This window comes from Salvelinus fontinalis, chromosome 18 (genome assembly GCF_029448725.1).
Source record: "Salvelinus fontinalis isolate EN_2023a chromosome 18, ASM2944872v1, whole genome shotgun sequence".
In the NCBI taxonomy this organism is placed as follows: Eukaryota; Metazoa; Chordata; class Actinopteri; order Salmoniformes; family Salmonidae; genus Salvelinus; species Salvelinus fontinalis.
In genome coordinates this window covers 44,196,271-44,216,854 of record NC_074682.1, presented here as the reverse complement: position 1 = coordinate 44,216,854, position 20,584 = coordinate 44,196,271, and the positions used below count along the sequence as shown (strand labels likewise).

The 20,584-nt window shown below is 41.8% G+C and overlaps 2 protein-coding genes across 3 annotated transcripts in view; both read right to left on the bottom strand.

The window, feature by feature from the left end:
* Positions 1 to 8,202, bottom strand: part of tfeb (transcription factor EB) — a 99,035-nt gene extending 90,833 nt beyond the window's left edge. For both annotated transcript variants that reach the window (XM_055869588.1, XM_055869587.1), the window contains exon 1: positions 7,932 to 8,202. The gene's annotated coding sequence lies outside the window, so the exon portion shown is untranslated. The remainder of the gene's footprint in view (positions 1 to 7,931) is intronic.
* A 4,695-nt stretch (positions 8,203 to 12,897) lies between these two features.
* Positions 12,898 to 18,840, bottom strand: tmem183a (transmembrane protein 183A). The gene is made up of 8 exons (XM_055869585.1): positions 18,295 to 18,840; positions 16,065 to 16,154; positions 15,785 to 15,955; positions 15,355 to 15,514; positions 14,905 to 15,085; positions 14,602 to 14,682; positions 14,328 to 14,486; positions 12,898 to 14,148 (listed from the first exon to the last, which is right to left on the bottom strand). Exons 1-8 carry the CDS (start codon positions 18,356 to 18,358, stop codon positions 13,963 to 13,965), a joined length of 1,092 nt encoding a protein of 363 aa, XP_055725560.1. The 5' UTR covers positions 18,359 to 18,840; the 3' UTR covers positions 12,898 to 13,962.
* Positions 18,841 to 20,584: the final 1,744 nt, after the last annotated feature.

The following is a 20,584-nucleotide window of genomic DNA, read 5'->3' as shown; positions in this document are numbered from 1 at the left end:
TCCCCAGCAGCGAGAGCGACATCATTGATGTATACAGAGAAGAGTCGGCCTGAGAATTGAACCCTGTGGCACCCCCATAGAGACTGCCGGAGGTCCGGAGGCCCTCCGATTTGACATACTGAACTCTATCGGAGAAGTAGTTGGTGAACCAAGCAAGGAAGTCATTTGAGAAACTAAGGCTGTTGAGTCTGCCGATAAGAATGTTGTGATTGACAGGGTCGAAAGCCTAAGCCAGGTCGATGAATACGGCTGCACAGTAATGTCTCTTATCGATGGCGGTTATGATATCGTTTAGGACCTTGAGCGTGGCTGAGATGCTCCCATGACCAGCTCTGAAACCAGATTGCATAGCGGAGAAGGTACGGTGAGATTCAAAATGATCTGTTTGTTAACTTGGCTTTCGAAGACCTTAGAAGAAAGGCAGGGTAGGATATATATAGGTCTGTAGCAGTTTGGGTCTAGAGTGTCTCCCTCTTTGAAAAGGGGGATGACCGCGGCAGCTTTCCAATCTATGGGAATCTCAGACGACACGAAAGAGATGTTGGACAGGCTAGTAATAGGGGTTGCAACAATTTCAGCAGATAATTTTAGAAAGAGAGGGTCCAGATTGTCTAGCCCGGCTGATTTGTAGGGGTCCAGATTTTGCAGCTCTTTCAGAACATCAGCTATCTGGATTTGGGTGAAGGAGAAGTGGGGGAGGTTTGGGCGAGTTGCTGTGGGGAGCGCAGGGCTGTTGACAGGGGTAGGGGTAGCCAGGTGGAAAGCATGGCCAGCCGTAGAAAAATGCTTATTGAAATTCTCAATTATTGTGGATTTATCGGTAGTGACAGTGTTTCCTAGCCTCAGTGCAGTGGGCAGCTGGGAGGAGGTGCTCTTATTCTCCATGGACTTTACAGTGTCCCAGAACTTTTTTGAGTTTGTACTAAAGGAAGCAAATTTCTGTTTGAAAAAGCTAGCCTTAGCTTTCCTAACTGCCTGGGTATATTGGTTCCTAACCCTAGTATATTTTTTTATGCAAGAAAAATCTTTGAAATTGTTGCCTTTTTTATATTGTTGTTCTCTCTCTGAAGGATAATTATGAACATGGTTTCATTTGTAAATGACTAACTTGATTTGTGCTCAGGTTGACTTCTACACAGAATCGCCCTCTTAGACATTTCTGAGAAATAGCCTTCTCACATGTATTCATGACCTTCATATGGGCAATGCTCAATGTCAGCAGGAGTTCCACAACTAAAGTTCCAAGCATACAGATTGTTTGTAAAAAAAAAATATATATATTTTTTTTTTGTAGATGTTAAATTGTTCTGACTAACTACAGTAAATTATGTCTTTGTATATCAAATATGTATTTCTACAGGTCAACAGCAGAAATATTAGTCTTCTGGCCTGTTCAGTGAATTGTGATATGGAGAACATACAGTAGAATAGACCCACAGTGTCTGTAGCACAACAGGTAAGCACTATTTGGGGAATGTGGATGGATGGGCCGTTGTTGTTGGTTTTTTTACATTGTGAGATGTCTGTCTGCAACCCCCCACCCCCCGTACTTCTATACAGGTTGTGGTATCGTCGTACCATCGTTCTCTCATCCTCGGATTTACAGTATTACCGGCTTATTACACAAGGGGGTACCAGAGAAATGCAAAAAAGACCATTGATTGTCGCTTGCCACAATGCTAACGCAATTAGCACAAGTAACAGTGAATTTCCATGGAGGCTGCTAGCTCAATATGCTAACGATTGCACATGAAAATAAATGAATTGCAAAGACCGGTAATCTAGCTCATAAAGTTATACATAGATAGGAGCTACCGAATGTCATTTCTGGTGAGTTTGGACATTTACAAGTTAATGTGATCATGGTATAAATTAACAAAGGTTTAATGTATTTGTGTCTGAAGGAAGAACAGTACTGGCTCTGGAGCAGCATATTTACATGCTGTGTAGATTCTAGTCGCTACGGCTCTGGGAAAAGATTGGGGAGGAGCAGACTGCCCAGAATGGAGAAGAGAAAAGAAGACAAGGAAATCAAAAGATGTCAGTGGCAGCTGTACAGAACTCAACCAAAGGCCTTTGACTTAACAAACACGGCGGAAATCTAGTTACAAATATTGCCGCTTAAAGGTTAAATTCGCTGTTAGATTCTTCATAGGAGCATCGTTAGAGCTGGTTCCTAAAACCATCGTTAATAACATTGCACTTAAACGAGCATTTAACACTTGCCTCAGGTCACTCGTAGAACATCTAAGTGCTTGGTTAGATACTTTTTTGCCCTCCCATGTCGCTTTATAGTCTACTCAGATATCTGTTAAACACGGAATCACATGGTTTATCCATCTTTGTGACCGCCGCTAACTTCAGAACAAAGTTGACCACAATTGATACAAACAAGCGACGTATAAAAAGTGAGATGACTTCATTAAAATATAAACTGTAGGCTGTCAATCATATTGAAATACATTTAGTATTCAACCGAGTTCTATTATGCTACAGACTTCAGTCTATAATTTGTCTCTATATATTTCAAGATGTGTAGCCTAGAGTGCACAATGATTTGTTTGTGTGCATTTTATTGGGTAAGCATTAGAATAACCTCAATACTTGTAGGTGGTAATATCTCTCTAGCCGCTGATGCGTCGTGTAGGAGCTGATCCGTCATCAGTATTGTGAAATAATGTAAATGTTAAGGTAATATTTGAATGGAGAAAGCTGATCCAAGAGCAGCATTCCCTTTCTTTCGATCCTATCAGTATCGGCGCATGCTCCAACGACTCACTGAGCGACCGTTCTCTCTGCGTGGTGTTTTGGGAAACTTATGTTACATCTTCGGCCGTTGTAGGAAAGATGCATTGTTAAAACACTCATAAGCCTAGTTCCATCGCTATCTGGGAACCAGGCCATTCAGAGCTACAGTGCATTCGGAAAGTATTCAGACCCCTTTAACATTTTAGTACGTTACAGCCTTATTCTAAAATGGATTAAATGAGTTTTCTTCCGTCAAAAGTCTACACATTGCCCCCATAATGCGAATTATTTTAAATGTATGAATAAATAAATGAAATCACATTTTAACAAGGATTCAGACACTTTACTCAGCACTTTGAAGCACCTTTGGTTGCGATTACAGCCTCGAGTCTTCTTGGGTATGACACTACAAGCTTGGCACACCTGTATTTGGGGAGTTTCTCCCACTTTTCTCTGCACATCCTCTTGTTCGATCGAGTTCAAGTCCGGGTTCAGGCTGGGCCACTCAAGGACATTCAGAGACTTGTCCCGAAGCCACGCCTGCGTTGTCTTGGCTGTGTGCTTAGGGTCATTCTCCTGTTGGAAGGTGAACCTTTGCCCAAGACTGAGGTCCTGAGTGCTCTGGAGCAGGTTTTCATCAAGGACCTCTCTACTTTGCTCCGTTCATCTTTCCCTCGATCTTGAATACTTCCCGTCCCTGCTGCTAAAAAACACCCCCACAGCATGCCTCCAACATACTTCATCGTAGGGTTGGTGCAAGATTTCCTCCAGACATGATGCTTGGCATTCAGGCCAAAGCAGTTGTTCTTCCTGTGGTCCATCAAAATGAATTGAACAATTTTAAAAACATTACAATATTTTCACAGACTTTGTGCCCTTTGGCCCCTACTCCACCACTACCACATATATACAGTACAAAATCCATGTGTGTATGCATGTGTCTGTGCCTATGTTTGTTGCTTCACAGTCCCCGCTGTTCCATAAGGTGTTTTTAAATATTTTTTAAATCTCATTTTAATGCTTGCACGAGGTAAGTACCTGAGGTAAGGTAAGTACAGTCCAGCAAAACACTGAACCACTGCTACTCTAACTTCCACAATGCATACAAGGCCCTCCTCTACCCTCCCATCGGCAAATCCGAACACAACTCCATCTTGCTCGTACCGTCCTATAGGCAGAAACTCGAACAGGATGTACCCGTGACTAGAACCATTCAACGCTGGTCTGACCAATCGGAATCCACGCTTCAAGATTGTTTTGATCACGTGGACTGGAAGATGTTCTTGGGAAGCCTCAGACAATAACATCCATTTATACACGGACTCGGTGAGTGAGTTTATTAGGAAGTGCATTGGAGATGTTGTACCCACTTTAACTATAAAAACCTACCCCAACCAGAAACTGTGGATAGAAGGCGGCATTTGTGCAAAACTGAAAGCGCGAACCACCGCATTCAACCATGGAAAAAGGTCTGGGAATATAGCTGAATATAAACAGTGTAATTATTCCCTCCGCAAGGCAATCAAACAAGCAATGTCAGTATAGGGACAAAATGGAGACGCAATTTAATGGCCCGGCCCCGAGACGTATGTGGCAGGGTCTACATGCAATTACGGACTACAAAAAGAAAACCAGACAAGTCATGGACACTGACGTCTTGCTTCCAGACAAGCTAAACCCCTTCTTTGCCCGCTTTGAGGATAACAACCACTGATGTGGCCCGCTACCAAGACGTTTAAATGTGTTAACCCTCGCAAGGCTGCTGGCCCAGACGGCATCCCTAGCTGCGTCCTCAGCGCATGTGCAGACCAGCTGGCTGGTGTGTTTACGGACATATTCATTTGCTCCCTATCCCAGTCTGCTGTCCCCACATGCTTCAAGATGGCCACCATTGTTCCTGTACCAAAGAAGGCAAAGATAACTGAACTAAATGACTATCGCCCTGTAGCACTCACTTCTGTCATCATGAAGTGCTTTGAGAGACTAGTCAAGGATCATATCACCGCCACCAACTTGAGTTTGCATACTGCCCCAACAGGTCCACAGACGATGCAATCACCATCACACTGCCCTATCCCATCTGGACAACAGGAATACCTATGTACTTGAAAAATAATTTTAAAAAACCTAACCCAGGTGCACTCCGCGTTGCGGAGAATAGCCCTTGGCCGTGGTATACTGGCCATATACCACAAACCCACAAGGTGCCTTATTTATTTTATAAAACTGGTTACCAACGTAATTAGAGCAGTAAAAATAAATGCTTTATCATACCCGGTGTATACAGTCTGATATACCACGGCTGTCAGCCAAATCAGCATTCAGGGCTCGAACCACCCAGTTCATTATTATTATTATAATAATATACTGCATATAGGCCTAGTATGGACTACACCAGGGTTCCCTAACTTGCAGCCCGCAGGTGGTTTTATTTGGCCCCATGTTTTCTGAGCAAAAATAATGTTTTTTATTATTTTATTTTCATTGTTGGACATTTAAAAAAAAATTAACACCAGGAAATCAGCTCCAACTGATGTTAAATGTAAGCAAGGTTTGAAATTGTGTTTTAGTCAAATAATGATATCCGTTTGGGCTTCTTGCGGTCAAACCCTGGACTACAGAGAGGTGAATGGAGTCTCTCTCTCGCTCTGTGAATGTTGGAAAAAAATATTTGTTCCTTTCTAAACATAACAATGTGAATACAAAGAGGACTCGGACCACAAAATAGCTGAAGTGAACTGGCAAAAGAGTTGAGTCCTCATTCAAAGGCAAGGGCAGTATGAATGCAAAGAGTACAGAGTTAATTTGCTTTTTTTAACCCCAGAGTTCACTTTAAAGAGGACTGAGATCAGCTCTTTTGAAAGAGGATTATATGTGAAAACAACCTAAAAAGAAGTTGGGGTACAAGCTATGAAGGAAAATACAAGTACCGCCAAGTAGGCATGGACTTGACAGTGCCATCTCGCTCCTGAAACCTGGATTCACTGGTAGACGTAATATAGTAAATGAAAATCTGGGACACTCAAACTACTATGCGTGTATTAATTTGTGGTGCACATCACTTATTTTGTATGATGTTACAAATTTGCAATACATTTGATGTGTTATGAATTCGAATTTGCTGTGGCTAACTTAGCTAGGTGGCTAATTCTAACATTAACTAGGTGGCTAACGTTAGCTAGGCCAGGGGGTTAAGATGTTAGGGTTAGGTTAAGTTTAGGGTTAATTAAACCTCAACAGGATCGGTGTCCCTTCACCGGGATGGCTGATCTAACATGCGCTAATGTGATGATGTTGTAATAGCATGATGCGCTAATAGCATGATGTTGTAAGTAAGTAACAAAAACATTTCCCTGGACATAGACATGTCTTATATGGGCAGAAAGCCTAAATACTCATTTAACAATAGGATGGTACTGTCGGATAATCTAAAAACCATGCTATTGTTTGAGGAGAATGCACAACAAAAAACTTATCACGGCAACTGGTTTGATACATTCACCGCTGAAGGTAAATAATGTACTTACATTCAGTAATCTGTTTAGTCATCCTGAGGCTCCCAGAGTTAAAATGTACCATAGTTTTGTTTGATAAAATCTATTTTTATATTCAAATGTAGGAACTGGGTTCTAAAGTTTTAACCCCAGCTGTTTCTGGCCCCACATCCACCCTGCCATCTAGATGTGTAAAGATTAGTGTCTTTTCTGTAGGGAAGATAATTTTCCATCATTTATTACCTTCCTGGGAGGGTATAAACTTACAAAAATTATAAGTTAAAACAAATTGTATGTTCTCTATAGCTATGTACCTGAAAATGTATCAATTGACCAAGTCGGCACATTTGGGCAGATTTAATACAACATTTTCTGATGTATTGCAATGCTTCACTTAGCTACTATTGCAAAGTAGCTAAAAAGTAGTAAGTAGTTGCTAATTAGCTAAAATTGTCCATGATGAGATTCGAACAAGCAACTTTTGGGTTGCTCGACATTCATGTTATACACCCGACCAACCACCCTACTTTAGTTTTTTCCCTAAGTAACCTCCTTAAGCAGCCTTCAATCTTATGTAACCATACCAAACGAATGGTGCAGCGGTCTAAGGCACTGCATCTCAGTGCTAGAGGCATCACTACAGATCCTGGTTCGATTCTGGGCTGTATCACAACTGGCCGTGAACAGGAGTCCCATAGAGTGGCGCACAATTGGCTTAGCATCATCCAGTTTAGGGGAGGTAGGCTGTCATTGTAAATAAGAATTTGTTCTTAACTGACTTGCCTTGTTAAACAAAGGTTAAATAAAATAAAGACTTTTGAATTTCCCGTATTTACGTTTACTATGTTACGTATAGTCTATGACACCAGGCTGTACTCTTGGCAATCCTACAAAGGTAAAAAACTCGAATAACATTTGAACAGATGACAGAGACATGAGGTTTGAACCATTGTTTTCTTAGAGGAGGAGTATTACTTTACCCATTAGTCTATATATGCGTGTTTGATTGGACACCCTACTATGGTTACGTCTAGTGAAACCAGCCTGCTTGCTCGGCTCTGTTTGGCCCCCAGCGCACGGCTTTCTAGCAAAGTTTTCGTTATATAAGAGGTGTATCGGGGTATCACAAACACGGTTTATACATAGCAGCGGCATAGCTAGGATAGAGAGCATAGGATAGAGTGTCATCAACGATATGTCCACGGAAACCAGAGGTTGGTCATAAATGGCGAAGTCATCTGGGTAGGAAATTGCATGACAGTTCAGAGATTAAAAATAAGTGCACTAAATTGCACAAACATAGCATAAATATTTATTATAACACGTTTGTATCTGTCAATGTTTTAGGAAAAGGATGGGCTGACTACTAACTCATATCCAACAAATAATACAATTACCTAACCTATACTGTTTATTAATGCAATTATCTAGCCTAGATTGTTTATTATTAGGCAAAACATGAATAAAAAATTTCAAGAGACACTTAAAATGGTAAAAACCCAAGCATTTTTATCCAGCAGGGTCCGTGAACGCTGGAGCTGAATGACCGTGAAATCGATTTATGGCGCACAATGCATGATCAGTTATTTTAATATAAAAAAATAACCCAGTTAGTTTTCCAGAGTTGGCCCATGGCGATTTACGGTGCGCTGTGAGTTCTAAGAAATTAATCTGTGGAATATTACTTACACGCTCTGAAGGTCAGATGATACGAAGTTGGGAGTGCAGGTTCTGGAAACTACGCGGGTCTTCCACCAGTGCGCTCCAATACGGTCAGTGGAACCGCTCGTATCCTCAAACACAAACTACGCTAAAAAGGCATTATAATTTCAGAAAGATAGATGATACACTCCAGCTGCTAATTGTTTTAGTTCCGCTGGCTGTGATGTTGTCAGCGGGGCTTGGCGCGTCCCAGGTCACCTGTGTTCACTTGTGACAACTCCGGCAACCAATAGACAGGGTTGGAAGAGCGCACATGGAAATAAAGGAGGGTGTAGTAAAAAATGTTTTGCAAACAAACATATATACAAACTATTTATATTGCTAGGAATCATAAACAAACTAATATTATTAGCAGTTGAATTAAATATTCTACAATTTTATCAATATCAGAATTTCTGAAATAAATCATTATATCAAAACCTTTAAATTGTACAACGTGTCCTGTTTTCTTTGTAACAAAGTTCTGTATGTCAATCCAAAGAATTCTACTATAAATACAGGTTTTTTTAAAAATGGTCTCCTTCTCCATTCCACAGAAATGACAATTATAGTCAATATTCAGCTTGAATCTTTCCATAGCGTGTTTCACAGGATAAACTCAATGCAACGTTTTAAATGAAACGTCCTTTACCTAGTTACTAATACAATATTTGTAAGACATTTTCCATGCTTTCCTTTTTGTATATCATCATAGATCTTCGGCCAAAGAAATCTTGTTGAGGGAAATGTAGTATCACCAACAATATTCCTAATCTGTTTATTACTACATGTATCTTTTCATGATGTTAATATTGCCAATTACAGAGGAATAAAAACATTATTTAAAAAAACATTGGAATCACATCAAAAACAATTGCATATTCTGTCGGGGGTTTGTGTAGTTCTATTGGACAAGGGTATTTTCGGGGGAAGTGACGTTATATATAGTTGAGTTGACTGTCAGTGCATGCATGGGGTGTTATCCTTAGGCTACTCCAAACCAAACAGTTGCAAAACGTTATTTTTCTATTGGACAGATTTAGGTAGGACCCTCCCTGTTTGCTGAACCTGTCCAATAGAAACACTAGTTTACGTTGCAAACGTTTTGCAACTGTTTGGAGTAAGGACTTGCCTTCGCTCTAACTAATGCTTGTGTGTGTATTGCTATTAAATCATGGTGTTGAAACTGAATGGCGTGATTTCACAGTAGTTTCAATCAGTAGTGTGTAATTCATGGTGCCAAGAGAAGCCAGGCTTCCCCAAAATAATTACCAAGAAAGAAATATATATAAAATGACATTTTTTCTCTCTGTGTTTCATTATTTGTCTTAAATTCACAAGAGCCTGATTGTATCTCACAGGAGAAAGCATCCGAGTGAGTGAAACATCGCCCCTCTGTCTCTTGACATGTAGGCCATCTATATGGAGCCAGATGGCTGCCAAAAGATTGAACGTACGTATAGATTTTCTTACGATCCTAACAATACGTACATTCAATGTTAGGATCGTAAGAAAATCCATACGTATATTGTTAGGATCGTAAGAAAAGCCATCCGTGAAACATGAAATGTAATCTGTGAACACACAAAAACCACGTTAAGATTACAGACTAACATTTTAGGCTTGAACAAATCTTGTGTTGCAATTATGAAGTACAATAATACCTTTCAGAGTTTTGCAGATTCATCTCACCAACACAAAAAAACCTACACCAAACAGCCTGTGAGGAGTGTTACTTGAACAAACATAACACAGCATAAACAAAAGTCAGGGAAACCAGAAAGAGGTATCCTGCACATTTTCAAGTTAAAGGTCTCCATTCTCTATTACTCCTCAATTTACTTCACATTTAGGTAGCTAATGTAATGGATGTGTTTGCCAGCGCAAGTCTAGATAGCACTAGCTGTATTATGCCTACAACAGTGAAGTTTCAGTCCACTAGGTGTATCTTTACAGCACGGGCATATCTCTGGGTGACGTGGACATCCCCATGCATCCACCTTATCAAAATATGACCAATTCAATATTGCACCACCCCATTCTGTGGGCTCTTTTTTTATTTTATATGAATCTCGTTTATTTGGCGTACCCCGACGGCATTGTATGTACACCTGGGGGTACGCGTACCCCAGTTTGGGAATACCTGCCCTAGACAAGGCTCTTCTGTTGGCTTTATAGTTTCATTCTCTCACAAGTCATTTTCTGAAGGCCCAAGCCAATACTACGCCATCTACTGGTATAACAGTGTTATTGAATGCAGTTCTAAAACAAGCTCTAGACTTTTATTTTGGAAATGAAACCTGAAGCTGCAAAGCAACTCTGTCTGGTCTGAAGTTGCTTGACTGACTGGCTAACATCAACTAGCTACGTTCGGTTCATGTCCTTGCAGATGCCACATTCCTGACAAAAGTTTGTACGTATAAAAAAAATGTGTAACCGAGTGAAGGGAGACGTAAAGTAAGAATTGGACGTGTAAATGTTCATTCATAGTCGTAACGTAGGGTTTGTACGTTTACAGACCTAATTTAACGGTTACATTTCATGTTTCACGCATGGCTTTTCTTACGATCCTAACAATTTAAGTATGGATTTTCTTACTATGCTAACGATACGTATGTTCAACCTTTTGGTAACTATCTGGCTGATGCTGTCTGGTCCAAACTAGTATGACATTGTTGCGGCCCATAGCATTGAATAGAATGCAAGGGAAGCCAGTGAGCATTTGACCTCCCTTGATACATTTTTTTTTGCCAATCAGCATTGAGCTAAACTGGGCAAGCTCCATCCTGAATGGTCCTGGTGCACCAAAAAAAAGTGTTAAGGGAAGCCAGGTTGGATTTTGGCATCACTCCTATCAGATCGCATTGAGAGCATAAGTCATTGACAAAAATAACTTGAATTGTTGTGTTGTTGTCCTCCAGTGGCTAGCTAGCTAACTAAAGTTGTCCCTTTCCTAAATTAGCCATGGATGGAGATAGGGATTTGGACTTGTGGTTTTACTTAATTCTCCGTACTGGCCAATGATTATAATGACGATTCTGATCCAACCATTAATTCATACATTGTTGTGCCCTTGGCCTGAGAGGATGGAAGTTAAATATGTAGCTAGTTGTAGAAGGCTAGCCTTGGACAGCAAAAAATCAAATTGTGTACTGTATGACAGTGATAGACCGTTTCATCAACATGAAAGAGAGGAGGATGGCATTGGCATTACTCTACAAGTAGGGTGAGTCAACCAGTGGAGGTTTCTCAGAGAAGGAAGAGGACCATCCTCAGTAAATTTCATAAAAATAGTCATCCAAAAAAGTGATCATTTTCAGATAAAACTATAAATATATTCACGCCACCAAATAATTGATTAAAACACAGTTTTGCAATGATGGTCCACAGTAGCCTCAGCAGCACTCTGTAGGATAGCACCATGGTGTAGCCAGACGACTACACTTAGCTAGCAAATGCAGCTAGCTAGTTCAGCCTACTCAAACAGAGAAGGTTGCTATGTCTATCCAACACTGGAACTCTTCCAAGTCAATGTAAGCTTTTGGTTTTATTAATTTTCTGCCACGGGGCCCGCTGGTGTAACTGCTAAACTGCTTTCTGACTGTACACCGTACTTCATGATTGTAGCGGGTTTAGTAAAGCGTTAGTTCTAGTTGACTATGATGTGACAACAACGTAGGCTGTGTGTAGTGGTTAGCGGCCATGGTATGAAGGTTTGGCTTGGAAAGGTTTTTTCACCTAGTCACAGAGCGCTGATGTGTTGTGCACGGAAGTCCACAAGTCAAGGGAAAAGGTGACAGTACGAAAGCACATAGATAGTTGCAAGAATGAATTATATATACACAAACAATGAGCAAAGTCATCATGTTGTTTTTGTGGCTGCTATGAAAGTGAATTTTTTGTGTGGTCGTTGCAGCTATTTTCAGGTCTCTCCAGAGATTTTCGATCGGGTTCAAATCCGGGCTCTGGGTGGGACACTCATAAGTCAAGGGGTCTGAATGCTTCCCGAATGCATTGTATATAGGCAGGTGTGTACCTTTCCAAATCATGTCCAATCAATTGAATTTACCACACGTGGACTCCAATCAAGCTGAAGAAACATCTCAAAATTGATCAATGGAAACAGGATGCACCTGAGCTCAAGAGCTCAATTTCAAGTCTCATAGCAGAGGGTCTGAATACTTATGTTAATATGTGGAAAAAGTCAAGGGGTCTGAATGCACTAAGTTGTAATATGGCTTTTTTCCTTGCTTCCCCAGTGATTTTACCCATGCACCGTTACTGGTTGAGTAGCCTAGGCCCTATGGGGCCTCGCCCTATTGTCTTTGTGGATGCAGCATCAGCTGTAATTTTCTGTAATTCAACTATCAATTATTCACATTGCAATACATGGATAAACTTTCAATTGACCACATTTAACAATTTCATGTGTGATACTCAGGGATTTCTCATTTTTTTTTAAATGGTTTAAACTGTACAAATGCTTTCACCCCAAAATCGATCAAATATATCTATGTAGCTACACTCCCGAGTGGTGCAGCAGTCTAAGTCACTGCATCTCAGCGCTAGAGGTGTCACTACAGACACCCTGGTTCGAATGCAGGCTGTATCACAACCAGATGTGATTGGGAGTCCCATAAGGCGGCGCACAACTGGCACAGCGTCGTCCAGGTTTGACTGGTGTAGGCCGTCATTGTAAATAAGAATTTGTTCTTAACTGGCTTACCTGGTTAAATAAAAAATATTTTTTTAAGTTACACTTTCCATGTTACCTCCGTTTACCACAAAAGGGCACTATTGTCAAGGAAACAGTTAGATAGGACTAAATACTGTATTACTTTACCCCACAGGCTATATAGCAGCAACATTTTAATCTGCATTTTAAGTATATATCACCATATGTGAAACATATGATAGTAAGAAACCCCATTTGTATTGATAGAGAAATACAGGATAGTATGGAAGGGGTTCTTTATAGTTGTATTTCAGTACAACATCAGATCACATACAGACAGCATCCAGACTTTCCATGCGGAATTATATTATGGATGGCTCTCACAGCCAAACATGTATACATGTCCTTCACAACGTCAATCAGCTACACAAGTATTTACAATAAAGCAATTTCAGGTCTGATCATCAACAAAAAGCTTTGCTTTTCACTACATACGATAAACTTCTGAATTCAAACACTAATGTTCTTAAATGCATTTTGATTGGACGATTGAGTAAAATAGTAGAACTGAAAGTCTCCTGTGGGTATTATATGTTGATTCTTCAAATACCCCCCTTTTTAGAAATTAAGCATGATTGGCATGTTTCTACTGGTCATTGTTTACATACACGACTGGTCTCCTGGTGTTCATAAACATTTGAACAGACAGAGGCAGGATATAAAATGCTGCTCCGCTACAATGCAGCAGCCCCAGAACTGACCATAGTTTTCAGATCTGACATTACTTCCTGAGGAGGATACACAGGGGACGAATCCGGAGTTGGGGTTTTAAAAATGACAATTTAAAAGTAAGCAATGATTAGAGGTATCAAATCAAATAAATCCGCAGCAGCAAATCATAATTTTGGCCAGTAGAATAGTCAAATCAATACATGAAATCAAAAGTCCCTTAAAGATGTCGCAGTTACAGAAAGGAGGAAATATTAAAAGAAATGACATTGTCTCTACATCTGTTCAACATAAACTTATAGGGTGGTCTAAGGGTAGGCAGTGGGGGGGATTGGAAGTTGAGGGTTTGTCTATAGCGAGCTAGGGTACTGAGGAGGTAGGTGGTTTTTGGTGTAGGGGGATGTAAAGAATACGCTAGAGGACTCTGTGTTGGGGGCTGGAGAAGGGTGAGGTGAAGCAAGGTTCTGGGTGTACAGGGAGAAAGGGTACTGTGGATGGTTTTGGGCTTTGGGCGTTCTAGGTGTACGAGCAGACGGTTACAGTGATTTCTAGGACTAAATGGGTGTTGTGTGGAGCATGTGGGATAATACAAGGGCTCTACAGGAGAGGTGGGTTCTAGGTGTAGGGGGATGAAGGGTACTGAGGATGCCACCAGTCCATGAGTCTCACGCTGTGTACAGGGTCCAGCACCACCTGTGTCCCCCCCTGCTCCCCTTTCCTCCTCCCCTGCTGGAGGGGAGAGTCCTGGAACACCAGACGCACTCTATGGTGACGCATGTCCGCGTTCACATTGATGTTAAACTGGAGAGGGAACAGAGACACAGAGTGGGTTAGACAGGAAGGAGGCACAGGTTCCCCTCTCCTAAAACAGGCCCACTATGAGTTACAACCACATTATGTGACTTTAAACAATACAACTTCATGGATGGAGACAGAGTCTTTACAGAGTAAAAACCAGGATGAGTGAGTGGTGTACTGACCAGGGAAAGGGTCATCCCCATGACAATTGAGGTGAAGATGAAGTTGAGGGTGGTGACCTGCAGCAGGTAGCAGTCTGAGTCTGGGTTGGCATGGACCTCCTCATACTGACGGGGCAGCAGCAGACCCCGGGTGGCACTGCCAGCCTTACACCTCATCGCCTAGAGACACACACACAAACTATGGTATCCTTCATTACAATTAAATGTTTTACTTCAAATTTAAAGTAAACATGTTTCACTAGTGTACTTCAGACAGTTCGGCATGAATACATACCGGCTTCACAAACTTGAAGTTGAACTCCCACATGGGCTCAGGTCGAGTACCCACAACCTTATTGACCCAGAACAGCAGACACTGCAGAGGAGAAAACAGGTAAAACATCTCTTAGCATTGGATTGCACAAGTGTCAAGTGCACATTAAAGCCAGAACTTGATGGATCAGGATTAGTGAGTTATAGTACAGATCAATTGATCAGACCTTCTCAGGATCCGAATAAGGCGAGAACCTAAAAAAACTCCACACACCATACAGTTCTATGGCACAACCGCTAGCCTGTTGCCATCTTGATTCTTTACCTTGGAGTTAAGTAGCGTGGTGGACGGGGACTCGGGGAGGGCGGTGCTTAGGGAGACGCGTGAGCTGAATGGCTCATACAGGTGGAAGAGGGAGCGAATCACGCGAGCCCGTAGACAGCGCTTCCTTGCTATGGAGTCTGGCTGCAGACGGAACGGCAGGTAGGCATCCAGACTGTAGTGTCTATAGGAGAAGGAGAGGAGAGAGGGAGAGACGGGGATAGAGAGGGGAGAGAAAGTGAGGGAACGAGAGAGAGAGGGGAGGGAACGAGAGAGAGGTGAAAGTAAGAGGAGAGAGGGAGAGACAAAATACGTAAATAAGAAAACTAGGCTCCTTCTCCTTTAGGGGCCAGTTGCCAAGGGAAATGCGCATCTGACTTTCCAGGATTCAAGTCTTATCAAGAGCCCACCTAAAATATAGGTTGTGGCAATGAAAAGGTCTAACCCTACTACCTCTTGTAAAGTCTGGTCCAGAAGGCAGCAGTGCAGGTGACGGTCCAAGCGTTTCTGCAGATCAGAGCAAACGTACACACATCCTCTGGACGGATATAAGAAGCCAGCACCAGCCAGATATCCACTGTGTAGTCCTCCCCATCACTGCACTCACTACACTCTGGGAAAACAGATAAGACAGTCAAACGATGGGCTGTGTTTTATTCAGTAAGGTTTGTTCACTCCTATCCATCCTTGTTCACGTACGGATCTGAAATGACTGGATAGGTGAACACAATAGCTCCAAGTTAGCCTAGTTTACAGCTTATTGCAATCACCTACCCAGTTACACTGTGTAATATCAGTTAACATGAACAGAGGGAAGGGAGCAACCCTCTGGAATGAGACGCAGCCCTCAACTCTTTAAAATGCATGACTAAAGGCGGTGTACCTTTCCTTCTCTTGTTTTTCTTCTTGCGTGCCTCTTTAGGCTGGTTCACTCCATCCTCCCCAGGGTCGAGGTCGTCGCTACTCTCAAGGGCGTCTCCGGTGAGGCTGGACACTGACGAGAACACCTCCTGTAGGGAACCCTGCGATGCCTCCCGTCCACACAACAACTTCACTGCAGGACAAGTACAGTGGAAACTTAGTAAGCACAATAATGTGGTTTATCGATGTATTGCTGTGTGTATAGAATGGACATGCCCAAGCATTTTGATTGATGATCTTACCTTCTTTTTCAACTGCATTGGCAACAGCCTTTTTCACCCTCCCCGACTTCACAACGGCTGGGTCAGCATTGGCAAAATCAGCGACAGTCACTGCAAGAGAGGGGAGAATATGCGGTTTACCAAGAGGTCACAATAGCATAGGATGCATCTCAATAGTACTAAACAACTTCTTGCTCCCCTCATGCCTTTTCCTGTCTGTAGTGACCTGAAAACACTGGTTAGGTATTATGTCAGACACTTTTGGCTTGTTCGACACTGCAGGCAACTGCCTACTGACTGATTAACAAATCCCTTTGCATCATAAATAACTACTTGTCGATCAGTCAGTCAATCAGTCACAATTTACCCAAAATGCATCATGTATTTGATAGATAGGCTCAAACATGACTCTTCTTTATGCTCATTTCAGTGCTAAGATGGTAAGCAACCGACTGTAGACGAAAGTCAAGCAGTCAAGTCAGGGGAGCGGTGCATCAGCGACAGCAGAAAGTCAGACACGTCATCAACATCAAGGCTCAATGCATGGCAGCTCCAATTTTCCAATTCGTTTTTTCGGAGTTCGCAGTTGTCTTGAAAGCACCAAGTATGGAAGCCGATGGTCACCGGCTTGACAAAAGCGATCCGCTCGAACACGCCCTTTCACTTTTCTCACAACACAGCAGAGAAAGGAATACAATGAGAAATCTAACTACACTCAGTGGTGTGTATTCAGGGATTTATTTATTTATCCTTTGTTTAACTAAGCAAGTCAGTTAAGAACTAATTCTTATACAATAACGGCCTACACCGGTCAAACCTAGACGGCGCTGGGCCATTTGTGCACCGCCCTATGGGACTCCCAATCACAGCCGGTTGTGATACAGCCTGGGTGTCTGTAGTGACGCCTCTAGCACTGAGGTGCAGTCTTAGACCGCTGCGCCACTCAGGAGCCCCACGGGAAGCCCAAATATTTGACCAATAAAAATGAGCTAAACATAAATTTATATATTGTGCCACTGGTCTGAGATGATTGAAGTTCAATATGTAGCTTAGATGAAGCCTAGTAGGCTCACGTTAACTAGCTAACTTATGTGGTTAATTTTAGCCCATGTGAGGAAGTTAGGCAACCTAGCTAAAATGCTTACTGTATAACAGAGCCATAGCCCATTTTGCCAACATTGTATTTTATTTATTTATTTATTTTATTTTACCATTATTTTACCAGGTAAGTTGACTGAGAACACGTTCTCATTTGCAGCAACGACCTGGGGAATAGTTACAGGGGAGAGGAGGGGGATGAATGAGACAATTGTAAACTGGGGATTATTAGGTGACCATGATGGTTTGAGGGCCAGATTGGGAATTTAGCCAGGACACCGGGGTTAACACCCCTACTCTTATGATAAGTGCCATGGGATCTTTAATGACCTCAGAGAGTCAGGACACCCGTTTAACGTCCCATCCGAAAGACGGCACCCTAAATGTAAGAGAGGAGGATGGCATTCAACTAGTCTACAAGTAGGGTGAGTGAATTTTAGTCTTCTTACATGTACACACTGACAAACATCCATACCATAGACAGCCACATGATATTTAGTAACATTGATTGGACTAAATAGTTTTTGGTATCTGTAAGTTTGTTTTCAGTGTATTAAACTAAGCATATATAGTCTTGTTGATTTTATTTAAATGTTTCATTTGAAATGGTGCTGGAATAGCAGAGGCAGTGCGCCTGTTGTCTTTGTGCTGACTTGCAACTGTGGTTCTAAATCAGTATATGTTTTAGTGAACTGTCAAACATTAACTTGCTTGACCATGCTGCAGGTCATAACTTTCTTACGTGCAATGTTTGCTTTGTGGACTTAACCTGAGGTGTTGCTCTCTGGTTTTGGGATTAAAAACTTTGTATTTGAATTTATAAGTTATAGAGCAAACGCAAATATCCCAACATAGGTTGTAATATGACTTTTTTTTTAAGTGACTCGGCTTCCCCAGTGATTCCACCCACGAACCCCTACTGACTAACGTTAGCTACACTGCGATGCGCCTCTGATGGGTATCGACCAAAAATAGGCCTTTTACATACCTTTCTGACATTGCAAGCCTCCTGAATATGCACATGCAATTATTTTAAAAAATGTAATCAATGATGATAATAGAATCGGGTAGTTTGATTTTTGTCCTCGAGGATCAACCCAATATGTGCACCACTGAAAGCGGATCAAAGACTTCGCTTTAGCGAGCTAGCTACCTGACTCGGAGCAGATGTCCCCGGACCGAAATTTCAGCCGTTTTCGGTTCCCTTTCTTGGGCATGACGGTAAGAGGGGTCTGTGGCCACTTATCGAGGCTGTGTGTCCTGCCATGTCTCTATGACAAGCAGAGGTAAAGAGAAAGAGAAAAAGGTGGGACAGCAATCGAAAATTGTTCCTCCAGGATCTTCAGCCATCATGGGACTGACCCAAATGAGTTACGTACATTAAATAACGCGAGACTTCCTTCGTTTCAGTTGTCAACGACGAGCTCATCCTTATCGAATTTGATTGGACAAGAGTGGCCATTCAGCCAATTAGATTAGTCGGTTCCCCTGAACGAAGACAGATATATAGACTCTAACCAATTCTGGGAAAATTGGAAAACACTAAACAAACAACAACACGAAGAATTATCTATCCAAAATGGAGATGTATGGGTAAACCACTTCTCCAATCTTTTTGGCTCTATAACAAAGAATAAAGAGCAAAAACATATACATGATCAAATACAAATCCTAGAATCAACTATTAAAGACTACCAGAACCCACTGGATTCTCCAATTACCTTGAATGAGTTACAGGACAAAATAAAAACCCTCCAACCCAAAAAGGCCTGTGGTGTTGATGGTATCCTTAATGAAATGATCAAATATACAGACAACAAATTCCAATTGGCTATACTAAAACTCTTTAACATCGTCCTTAGCTCTGGCATCTTCCCCAATATTTGGAACCAAGGACTGATCACCCCAATCCACAAAGTGGAGACAAATTTGACCCCAATAACTACTGTGGAATATGCGTCAACAGTAACCTTGGGAAAATACTCTGCATTATCATTAACAGCAGACTCGTACATTTCCTCAATGAAAACATTGTACTGAGCAAATGTCAAATTGGCTTTTTACCAAATTACCGTACAACAGACCATGTATTCACCCTACACACCCTAATTGACAACCAAACAAACCAAAACAAAGGCAAAGTCTTCTCATGCTTTGTTGATTTCAAAAAAGCCTTTGACTCAATTTGGCATGAGGGTCTGCTTTTCAAATTGATGGAAAGTGGTGTTGGGGGTAAAACATACGACATTATAAAATCCATGTACACAAACAACAAGTGTGCGGTTAAAATTGGCAAAAAACACACACATTTCTTCACACAGGGTCGTGGGGTGAGACAGGGATGCAGCTTAAGCCCCACCCTCTTCAACATATATATCAACGAATTGGCGCGGGCACTAGAACAGTCTGCAGCACCCGGCCTCACCCTACTAGACTCTGAAGTCAAATGTCTACTGTTTGCTGATGATCTGGTGCTTCTGTCACCAACCAAGGAGGGCCTACAGCAGCACCTAGATCTTCTGCACAGATTCTGTCAGACCTGGGCCCTGACAGTAAATCTCAGTAAGACCAAAATAATGGTATTCCAAAAAAGGTCCAGTCGCCAGGACCACAAATTCCATCTAGACACTGTTGCGCTAGAGCACACAAAAAGCTATACATACCTCGGCCTAAACATCAGCGCCACAGGTAACTTCCACAAAGCTGTGAACGATATGAGAGACAAGGCAAGAAGGGCATTCTATGCCATCAAAAGGAACATACATTTCAACATACCAATTAGGATCTGGCTAAAAATACTTGAATCAGTCATAGAGCCCATTGCCCTTTATGGTTGTGAGGTCTGGGGTCCGCTCACCAACCAAGACTTCACAAAATGGGACAAACACCAAATTGAGACTCTGCATGCAGAATTCTGCAAAAATATCCTCCGGGTACAACGTAGAACACCAAATAATGCATCGAGAGCAGAATTAGGCCGATACCCACTAATTATCAAAATCCAGAAAAGAGCCGTTAAATTCTACAACCACCTAAAGGGAAGCGATTCCCAAACCTTCCATAACAAAGCCATCACCTACAGAGAGATGAACCTGGAGAAGATTCCCCTTAAGCAAGCTGGTCCTAGGGCTCTGTTCACAAACACAAACACACCCCACAGAGCCCCAGGACAACAGCACAATTAGACCCAACCAAATCATGAGAAAACAAAAAGATAATTACTTGACACATTGGAAAGAATTAACAAAAAAACAGAGCAAACTAGAATGCTATTTGGCCCTAAACAGAGAGTACACAGCGGCAGAATACCTGACCACTGTGACTGACCCAAACTTAAGGAAAGCTTTGACTATGTACAGACTCAGTGAGCATAGCCTTGCTATTGAGAAAGGCCGCCGTAGGCAGAAATGGCTCTCAAGAGAAGACAGGCTATGTGCTCACTG